At 36.1% G+C, this 11510-nt stretch overlaps 1 protein-coding gene across 1 annotated transcript in view; it reads right to left on the bottom strand.

Moving 5' to 3' along the window:
• The window catches only part of LOC106146763 (olfactory receptor 18-like), a 10480-nt gene extending 7278 nt beyond the window's left edge, over positions 1-3202 (bottom strand). Inside the window, exons 1-2 of the mRNA XM_013505046.1 lie at positions 2319-3202; positions 857-905 (exon numbers count right to left, since the gene is read on the bottom strand). Coding sequence (XP_013360500.1) covers positions 857-905; positions 2319-3178 — 909 coding nt within the window. The 5' untranslated portion in view covers positions 3179-3202. The remainder of the gene's footprint in view (positions 1-856; positions 906-2318) is intronic.
• Positions 3203-11510: the final 8308 nt, after the last annotated feature.

The following is an 11510-nucleotide window of genomic DNA, read 5'->3' as shown; positions in this document are numbered from 1 at the left end:
AGCCAATTTTTCCAGCACCATTTATTAAAGAGGCTATCATTCTTCCAGTGAGTTTGATTGGCCCCTTTATCAAAGATTAGGTGGTTGAGAGTCTGCTTATTCATGTCAAAGACGCGTCTTTCTATTTTCTGATGTCCCTTCAATCTCTTCAGAGTATCATATGTTTTGTTAAACAAGTATTTTATTTCCCTGTTTAGATTAACTGCTGTTTTTAAATTTTTAAAGCTATTATGAAAGAAACTATTTTCCAAATTTCTTTCTTTATGGGATTAAGATTTATGCAAAAGAACACTATTGAATTTAGCATTTTGACTGTGTATTTTGCCACTTTGATAAATTTGTTTATTAGATCTAAACGGCTTCTGATGGAGTCTTTGAGTCTTCTATGTAAAATGCTATGCAATTTGCAGATAAATAGTTTGACTTCTTCCTTTCCCTTTACAACTCCTTTCATTTCTTTCCCTTGCTGATTGCTCTGGCTAAAGTTTTCAGCACTATTTTGAACAATAGTAGTAAAAGTGGGTAACTTTGGCTTGGTGCTGATTTTGGAGGAAATGCTTTCAGTACCTCCTCATTTAGTGTGACGCTGACAGAGTGTTTTGTTAGTTTGAAGTAAGGCTATTCTGTATTTGTTTTCATTAGGCTTTTAAAAAATCGTAACTGGTTGTTGAATTTTGTCAAGGTTTTCGTGCACCTATTAAATTATAGTGTTGCTTTCACCCTGCTGTGTAATTCCAGTCTTAGTCTTTGAGGTAACTATTGTGAATTCTACAAACTTTTCCCATGCAAAGTGTTGCTACATCATAAAAGCCATACAGATCATTAAATAAAGGAGGAAAAAACCCCAGAATATTACCTGTATGAATAATCTCCCACATGGCATCAGAATGTAACCTATTGTCTCACTTATGAAGGATATTAGCTGTGAATCACGTGGCAAAATGGCTAACTTTGGCTGTTAGCATAAACCTTGGCAATCTTAGTGTAAAGTAAAAGGAGAAAAATTCAATTTACTTACAAGGAGATGTTGATAGCAATTCTTATATGTGACACATCCATAGAGTAACTGAAAACTTAAAACTACCACTGACCCTCCAGTGGGACACATGAACATAACCATATCTTTAAAACCAGCTTTATTTCTTGAGCAAACTGAGATACTTCAAATACAGGCAACTAACAACATAACTTTTTCCTGTGTTATGATTTATCATTTAATGTTTTGTCAAGCAATAGAAACAAATATATTTATTTTAATGGAGACACTTGAATATGGACAATTGGTTGCATAGTTACTGCAGAACTATAGCAAAAGTGGAGCAATGTGGTCACAGACAAAGGTGCTGAAGGTCGAGTCTACGACATAGAAGCTTTCGGGTGTGAAAGGAATGCTGAAATATACTGAGATTTCAAGGTAGTTAAATTTACTGAGTAAACACTGAGTAACAGTGTTTAGAAACAACACCAGGTAGAAGATTGAGCAGTGATTTCACGAGCGTGCATTCAACAAAAAAGGCAATTAGTTGAAGGGCAGAAATGGTACAGGAAGATAATTTAAAAACCAGCTGCAATAATAGTAAGTTTTATGTTTTTAAAGTACAGTGCAGTTGAGAATGACATTTGACTAAGAAGACCTCACCTAGTGCTAAAGTGACCACACTTCTCACCTGCCCATTGAAGCTTTATCCCTTTAGGAGCCGGCATCTGAACTACTTTGAAGCTTTTAAAAAACCACATAGTTATTCACATCCATGTACATGTACAAGTACTGGTGTTCTTAACTTCTCCAGGTGATTCCATTAAAAGCCAACCCTGAGAAACACTGATATGGTCCCTGACATAACAGTCCTAAAATACCTATTATCTATCTATCTACTATCTATCTACTATCTACTATCTATCTATCTATCTATCTATCTATCTATCTATCTATCATCTATCTGCCACTTTAAAGAAAGAATGCATGAACTATGAAAATTCATATAACTTTTGAACATTCATATGGTTTATGTATAAATAGCACCTCCCTTGGAGCCCAGGGTCTTTGCTCAGGAATTATAGAGGTTTCCTGGGTTTATTGATTTAGTCATGATGTTTGTGATGAAAAGAATTCCGGAACACTCACTTGATACAATTAAAGACAAAGAAAAGGAAACCATGTTCAGGTGTTGATTCATGGAGCAGAATGAGAGTCAAGAAGTGAGAAGTATGTGACCAAGCAGGCAGGAGATGCAGGAATAGATGATTTGTTTTCCAACTCAAACTTCAGAAAGAATGGAAGATAATGAGATTACTTTCTTCTGTTCTGCATCCTCCACAGGGCACTTTTAATGTCCTTGTTCCTCAGGCTGTAGATGAAAGGGTTGAGCATAGGGGTGAAAACGGTGTACATCAGCGAGGCCACTGCACTATTTCTAGGAGAATGTGACACAGCAGGTGCAAGGTAAACCCCAATGGCTGATCCATAAAATAAGCAAACTACTGAGAGGTGAGACCCGCAGGTGGAGAAGGCTTTATATTTTCCACCTGATGATGGGAGTCTCAGAATGGAAGAAACAATTTTACAGTAAGATAAAAAGATTCCTAAGAGGGGAAGAAAACCATAGAAGACAGCAACGAAATACATGACTAGATTTTTAGTTATGGTATCAGAACAGGCAAGATTAAGAAGCTGAGTAGGTTCACAGAAGAAATTAGCAATTTCCACACCCTTAAAGTAGGCAAAATGTAAGGCAAACACATTGTGCAGCTGGGACATGAAGAGACTAAACATAAAAGACACAAAAACTAAGAATACACAGAGATGAGGGCTCATGATACCTTGGTATTGAAGGGGGTGGCAGATGGCCACAAACCTGTCATAGGCCATCACTGTCAGAAGCATATCATCCATACATATAAAAATAAGAAACACAGACATCTGAGTCAGGCAGCCCACATAGGAGATGACTGTGCTCTGAGACTGGATTGCCACAATCATCTTTGGGACCGTGGTGGAGATGAAGCAGATGTCAGAGAAGGACAGGTTGGAGAGGAAGAAGTACATGGGGGTGTGGAGGCGCGCGTCAGAGCGGATGATCAGAATGATGAGCAGGTTTCCAAGCACTGTGACCAAGTACACGGACAGGAACAGCCCGAAGAGGACGGGCTGCAGGTCGGGATCCTCTGAGAGAGCCATGAGGTGGAATTCTGGGTCATGTGTTAGACTTCCTGCTTCTGTATTGTTTGGACACCTTCGAAAAAGAAAAGAGAGTTGGAAAGAGAGAAAGAGTGGGTGCCAAGTGTTACACAACAGTAAATATTTTTTTGACTTAGAATACTTAAAATACTGCACAAGAACTAGGATGGCATTATCTCAGTACCAAATGGAACTTGATACCATGTGCCAATTTTCCTCCAGGAACTTTCCTCTGCTTGTGTTTTTTATTTCCTTCTTTTAGGAATAAAATTCTCACTGAAGTTTTGTTTGTATTTTGAAACACATACAAAGTTAATACGTAACTTGTATTCTCATATACAACTTGTATAATACAAGTTAATACATAACTTGTATACTTAAGTTTGGTGGACTTCAGGTTTTGATACATTAAAACTAAATGCACACAACCAATTGCATCATTGGTCACACATGTGGCATTGCTGAAGTGTTCACTTACCTTCAGTGAGGAAAAAATAATGAAATGCTATGAAATACTTTTGAGATATTTTATTCTACACAAGTGTATTTGCATCAATCTCATTCTTTCTCAGAAAATATCCAGCAAGGGAAAGAGTGCTGTCTTTTTAAAAAACTATATTCTATAATGGGTGCCCTGGGAATAATGCTTTTTTGATTTTCTGAGCATAAAATTCACTTATATATAATTAAGTATGCAAAACCCAAGTTTGAGTCCCTCCGTTCTTGTGGCATTTAATAGATTTTTTACATCAATCCTTCCTTCTACACTGGCTGCAATTCTCTTACATATGCTTCTTGAAGGCAAGTTTGATTTATTATTTGGTCATTCCAAACTGAGGTTAATTGAGAAAATATGTAAAAATAAATATACAGAAAATCATGTAAACACCTGAATAGATTCATCATCTATAAAGCGGGGACAATGATTTTCTAGTTTTTTTTTTTTACCATAAAAAGAATTTAAAATATTTTAATTTCCATAGAGTGGTAGTACTTACTCTAATTTTTAATATGTTTACTTGTGAGTTAAAAAAATCAAGGTAGCCAAGCTTTGAGCCAAACCTAATATTTTCAGAATACCTGCATGTTAAATTCATAGTTTTCCTTTTCTAGAGCAGACTTGAGAACCACTGTCTTTAATATTTCTTGATATTTAGAAAATGAAACCTTAATATTATCTGTAAATATAGCAACTTATACCCATATTTAAAAATGAACGTTTAGTAATATGCTCTTTTGCTGTGATTGATATTAGCAACAATGAAATTTGATGTATTATGTTCATGTACCAATATCCTACAGTGAATGCAGTCATTACGTTCTGCACACATGTACTAAGGAAAGTTAAGAAAAAAGAAATGAGTTCTTGGTATCTTTGCATGATTTCATTTTACTGGATAACTGTATCTCCAAAAGAAAGCACCACCATGGATTCAGAGTGCCTATTTTAATGTCAGGGATACATGTCAGTACTGATCTGTGGATTCATAGCATTTTAATGCAATTCCTATAGCTCACCTACATAGTCTACAATGTAACAACTACAGTTCCATATATTAAATTATATTGACATGAGGTTTTGATTCTCGCTGAGAAGTATATATCAACTTGACATGCTTTAACTGATGTGTAGCATTACTTGAGGCAGGAACATCACTTAGAAAGTTTATTAAAATTGTTTCCAAATCCTTGTCTTTCTCCATCTGATATAAATGGAAAGTTCTAAGTAATACACTAGTTGGGGATAGTTATATGAATTAGAACAATGGAGGTATGTTGCATTTTTCTATTAATCACTACATTTCTTGTCTCAAAAAATCTATACGAATCAAATTTAACTTGGTATTTCCTATCAGCACAGTACTGATATATACCAAGTAATAATCTTCTGTTGACAGCGAAATTTCTTCATGTATAGAGAATATTTCCATTTTCCTGTGTATTTTCCAGAGCCCTGGTTTGAGGAGCAGGAAATCAACACGTATGGGCCTCCTTTTGACCTGGTGCTGTGTGCAGACTGTGTGGATCTCTCTCCCCCTCTCTGTGCTCATGCTACCTCACAGGAAAAAGCAAAATAAATACCATCTACACAACATGTGTGGAAACTAAGGATGTTTGGAACTTAATAAAGGTTCCTCATTGTATTGTTTCTGCAAATAAACAATTCCATCAGTGTAGAAATAGTGTGTTGACTGATGGTGATTGTTGGTAGTCAGTGGAGCCTGGAATGACATGAAGCAGCTCAAATAATGATTATTTGTCTTTCTGACTCTTTTTCTATTTTAAAATGTTTTAAAGTGTACAGATATATCATCAATCCAGAAAAATAGTACTTAAAATGAAAGAATTTCATAATATATTTCTATAATGCATTTTTTTACATTAATTGGCTGTTTTTTCATTGTCTATTGATATGACAATGATTTTTTTATTGGCATATGTTTGTGGTACATAATTACATTCATCCTTTTTATTTTTATTTCTTCTTTTCCTCTTAGTCTCCTTCTCCTCTCCTTTCTCCTCATCCCCAAATCTTCTTTCCATCTCCACAAAGTCTATTTCCCTGTTTTCTATCATCTCTTATGCTTTTTAAAGCCCATGACCATCTCTACTAAACTGTTTCAATAACGGAACACTGCAGATGCTGAAATTTTAGGACCCCTGTGTCCGAGATACAGACATAAACAAGAGCTGTTATTTCTCGTCTGTTACTCTGTTGGACATTCCTGTAAAGGATAGTAGGCCAGAGAGTAAATCTCCAAGTGTGTCACTATGGCACTAATTATGGTAGATTTTTGTGGAAAACAGGAAGGATCTATGCAGTGCTTAAAAGAGGATTTTAGTTTTAATATCTCCTCTATGTCAAATATTGTATAGGCTTTGAAGATTAGAGATGATTTAGCCATTTCTTTGCAAGTTTGTCCATATACTTCTGTGAGGGAAAAAATTAAATGTCCCATTACAGAAATAGATAAGCAGTTACTTCAGTCGCTGAATATTTTAATGATATGAAGTGTAGCATTGTGATTATTAATAATCTAAATTATACTTTACCCTTATTTTACACATATATCATGTATTAAAGACACATCTAGCATTTGTGTCTGTTTGTCTCTGCTTCAGCCCAGTTATATCAACTAGAAATAAACCCATGGTAATTGTGAGTCTCAGAGGCACTAACACCCTGCCTGTGTCACAGAAATCATAAAGAGGACTGATACTCAAAATTTGACTGTCACACTCTGCATCCAAACTTGAAAGCTTCTTCACTGATCCTCAACCATCAGAAAACTGTCAGCCCAAATTGAGATACATAAATATAGGCACATCAGAGGTACATTTTATCTATTTGTTTATGTTTGTTTGTTTTTTGAGACAGGGTCTTGCTATGTAGTTGAGGCTGGCCTTGAACTCACTGTGTTGTGCAGGTTGGCTTTAAACTCATGGAAATCCTTCTGCCTCAGCCTCATGAGTGCTGGGATTACAGGCATGTGCCACCATACCTTGAGATATAGTTTTAAAGTCTAGCAAGTGACCTAAGCAGGAATGAAGTCAATACCTGGCCACATGTCCCCTCTTTGGGTTGAATGGGCAGGTTAAAAATACAGAATGATGTGGATTTCTGCAAGAATACACTAGGTAGGGGAAGGAGGAAGATGTATGCTGAATTATCATCTGCTTGCTTTTTCTGTGATCATTGCCTTTGGTCTATGACTGTCCTTCCCACACTAGATGTACTCACTGCTCCATCCTGTGATCAAGAAGGATCTCCCCCCTTCCCAAAAGACTAGCAGAGTGAGGAAAGGTGTCCCCTCCTGGAACAACAGGGAAAGGACGCGTCTGTGGATGTTAATAGAACAGCTCGCCAGGTTTCTCCTGGCAGCATATCCTCTATCCATTTCAGGCAGACCATTTCAACCATCTCTTCCCTCTTTACTTACTTAATAATCTGATAGTAGTTATACATACATGATATCTTTCCTTTTTTTCCCCAGAAAATAAGTGGACGCATGATTTTCAGAAGACTGTAAATAAGGAATGAAATGAAATGGACTATAGAACATGTAACTAGCAGGAATTCCTGAATCTCAGGAATCCCTGAAATACAACTCATGGTGTTGTGGATACCTCATCTTCCTCCCAATTTTTTAATTCCCTTCCTAATTCTTTTGGAGGGGCTGGGGATTTAGCTCAGCGGCAAAAGCCCCTGCCTGGCAAGCGCAAGGTCATGAGTTTGGTTCCCGGTACCGGAGGAAAAAAAACCAAAAACCTAATTCTTTTGGAATGATAGGGAACAGTGCAGAGCAGCCTAGTATTTGTTTTTGTGGGTGAGATGTCTAGAAAGTATGACCAGTGTAGGAGGAAAGCAAAACTGAGTGAATTATCTGGGACTCTCAACCCAACACAGAGCACAAATTTCACACTCTGCATAGCTGAAAGTTTTCTGGTAGTATCGCTTGATCATGTCACCAAAACTGTCTTGTTACCCCTGATGCAAAGGACTTTCTCCAGCCATTATCTCTTTCAGCACTTACTGGATATTGCTTCTGTGGTCCAGCATGGCCAGTGGAGGTCCAAAGCTATTCGTTTGCCTTGTAGCCTTATGAAGATCTAGCTTCTTCCTCAGCCTCAATATGAATACAGTATCTGATTAGCAGCTTCCTGACATGGGAAACCATCAGGAAAAAAGAAACTCTAGCAGAAAGCCTAATGTACTAGACTGATCAAACTGAAAGCGTAGAGGTACATGCTGATTATTGCCTATTATATGACATTGGAGACTCAATGCACAGATCTCATAATGAGACAAATTAGTCCACTTTGTCCCAATCTCTATGGACCTCCTAATAGTACTGCAAAGAAAAGAAGACAATGCACGTCCACTAAAGTTTTGCGGGTTCTTGAGAAGGAAGTTCTTGATACTATTTACTAGATTTTTTCTTTGCGATTAAGGTCGATCTGTATTTGACTTACATAGTTTAATACGGTAAAATATATATAATAAAAAACTACTGTCTCCATTTTATGTGCACTGTTCATGGGTATCAGTTATGTTCACCTTGTACAAATGTCACTCACGTACGTTTTGAACTCATTTCAAACTCCACGTTACTCCTTCTCTCAACCCATCACTGATCACAATTGTGGAACTGGGTACACTGTACATGTCAAGGAATAAAAAGTAATGAAAAGCCGAGAGATGCTCTGAATGTTTAAATTTTGCACAGGATTATTCATACCAAAAACATACAATGTCATCAAATATGTGGTGTAAAAGATATTTCCTCTTTAATTTTTTTCTCTGTATTGTCTGGTTGCCAAGTAATACAAAGAATGTTCAAAATCTATGCTGAGTATTTAATTAAAATTTAAAAAAATATAACAGTAAAAAACACATTGATGTCCATCCTCCTGAAAATACTCTTCTTAATGGGAGAGGGCATTTTCAGTTTACTTTTGCCATTTCCTGATGCAGTTCTGGATCGAATTTCATATGTGTTTTTATGGCTACCTCAAGGTCCTGAGTCAATTCAAAACATTTATGGCAATTTCTTGAGTGAAAATATCACAACGTTTCTTCATCCACTTTATTTATTCACTAAATTTGGTACCATGTAACTCCTGGCTGTTTTCCAAAATCAAAATGACCATGAAAAGCGAATATTTTGAATGACTCAAGATATTGAGACAGCCCCAATTGTGCAACTGAACACAATCACAAAAGACCTTGAAGAACTGCTTCAGAAAGTAATAGGAATGATGCTATAACTATGTTTGATACAAGGTGGGAATACTTTATGAGAGGTCAATGGCAATACGTCTTATAACAAATTTTTTAAACTTTAGGATTTGATCACATTTTTAAAATAATAATCAACTCTTACACTTAAAGTTGTGGACTTCAGCACCAGGGAAAGCTCTAACCCCCAGGTTTGAGTCCCAGCTTTCTTATATTTAGTTAAAATATTTGTACATTTCTCCTTCCTGATACATTGATTGTAATTGTCTTACTTCAGCTTCATGAAGGGAATAAATTTTGTTGTTTAGACGGCACATACATAATAGGATTGGGGAAGACGCACAGGTAATAAAGAAAAAAGTACAGGTAATAGTGCAGACACATCTTGACACTTTCCTTGTAAGTATTTTTTTTGTTTTGTTTTTTTTTTTGTTTTGTTTTTTGTTTTTTTCCGGTACCGGGAATCGAACTCATGACCTTGTGCTTGCCAGGCAGGCACTTTGCCGCTGAGCTAAATCCCCAGCCCCTCCTTGTAAGTAAAATGGAGCTAATAATTACCTAGCTGATAGCAATGGTGACAAATCTACGCTGTGTGTATTATTGTAGACTTTTAAAAAGAAAAAAAGGTGTTAATGTAGAGTTGTTTTTTCTAAACTAAACCCTCAGCATTTGGATTTAATTGCAGTGTTGGCACCTTGCAATTAATAAGTGGGTTTTGAGTTGCAGTTTGGAACTTAGTTTCCAAAAGGTTTGTCATCGCTTGTCTATAAGTTGTTTCCAAACAGATACTTATGAAACTCTTTAAAAATACATAGAATAATTATTCTCAGTCTCATTTATCAATATATTCACTGTGAATGCTTTAACATATGTAGATATTTGTCTAAAACTAAAATCCATTTAATCAGAATACCTGCATTGGAAGTTCTGGATGATCCTTCCTTAAACCAGGGTTGAGAACCACTGCCTGAGAATATCTCCTGGCGTTTACAACACCCCTCATTACCTCTTATTACTGTCCATAATACCCATGACCAATGTTAAAGTGGAAACACTTAACAACGTATGCTTCACCTGACATGATACAGAGATTTGAATTATCACTTTTGATGCTACCTTAATTCTATGAGACATCACTATTAGCAATAAACATGCAGACAAGAAAGAACCAAGTGTGTTGAAGCCATACAAAATATGGCGAATATTTTGAGCCAGGAAGAATGGATTCACTGTTTAATGGAAGTTTTTATTTTTGATGTCTCCTCTTTGCCAAGCAAGTTACTGTTTGTCAGGTGATAGAAGGAAAACAGTATTAGGCAGTTCTCTTCCCATATATAGTATATACTCTTAGAAGGACGAAAGTGAAATTACCCCTCACAGAAATAGGAAAATGGTAACTTGAGATCCCAGGGTAATTTAGTTGAATTGTATAAAGTTTAAGCTTGTCATTAACGTTAACCTTATATTATTCATTTATCACCTTAACGTTGTGGGGAGCATTTATTATTTATTATTTATTGTCTATTTTCTTCCTGTCATTGCAGTTGTCTCCACTAGAAATCACCTCTAATGATAATGCTGAGTCTCAGAGATTCTAACTTACTTCCTCAAATTCTATCACTTCCCCGGTTAGCCATGATTCTGTTATGCAACAGGATATAAAATTGAAGACATCAAACTTGTGACTGTGTTATCTGAATACTAAGTTAAAGTTGGGAGCTTATAATCGGAGGACACTGTCATCTTCCAGTTATCTTCTAGGGATTTTGTTTTTCCTCCATGCAATATATACAACTCATCCTTGACATCGATGTACTTTAAGTATATATGTCAGTACCAATCAAATGGTCATATGACACAACTGACACATACGAGGCATTAGTATTAGTGTACATGGCATCTATCTGATTGAAAATAATAAAGTATAATAAACACCATTGAATGTTTAAATTTTTTTTTACATGTTTGTTTGTATCAAACTTAGTTGCTCTCACAAAAGTATCGGATGTGAAAACAAGTATATTTTCTTTTGTCTTTTCCTTTCTATACTCTAGTAGCTTGCAAATACTGCTTCATCATTTTTCTGTTCATAAATGTTTTCATTTATGGTTGAAAATTTTAGCACTAGGAAAACCTCAGAACTCCAGGTCTGAGTTCCAGCCTTCTCATGCTTAGTCACATGAATCCTTTCTGACATGTGGATTGTAATCTTACTTCATTTAGATGTAAGAAACATGTTTATGACTCAGGTCACAGGATGATTCAATTGAGAAAAATGCAAAATGAAAATTTTAAGAAATAATGTAAGCACACCTGGGCTGCTTTCTCAATTGTAATTGGTGAAAAAAAATAGCTTATAGGATTTTTGCAAAAAGTACTTCAAACTACGCATGGTGGTACACTCTTGTAATCTTCCAACTCAGAGGGCTGAAGCAGGAGGATTGCCTCAGCCTCACTATGGGCTACATAGTGAGTTCAAGGCAAGATGAGAGTACATAGTGAGTCACTATCCTAAAAAACCAAAACCAAAATAACAAAACAAACAACCAAACAAAAACAAAAAACTCCCCCAAACCAAAACCAAAACCAAAC

This window comes from Chinchilla lanigera, unplaced genomic scaffold (assembly GCF_000276665.1).
Source record: "Chinchilla lanigera isolate Chin_1 unplaced genomic scaffold, ChiLan1.0 scaffold00094, whole genome shotgun sequence".
Lineage (NCBI taxonomy): Eukaryota > Metazoa > Chordata > Mammalia > Rodentia > Chinchillidae > Chinchilla > Chinchilla lanigera.
The sequence above is the reverse complement of the archived record's forward strand: the minus strand, read 5'-3'. Positions and strand labels throughout refer to the sequence as shown.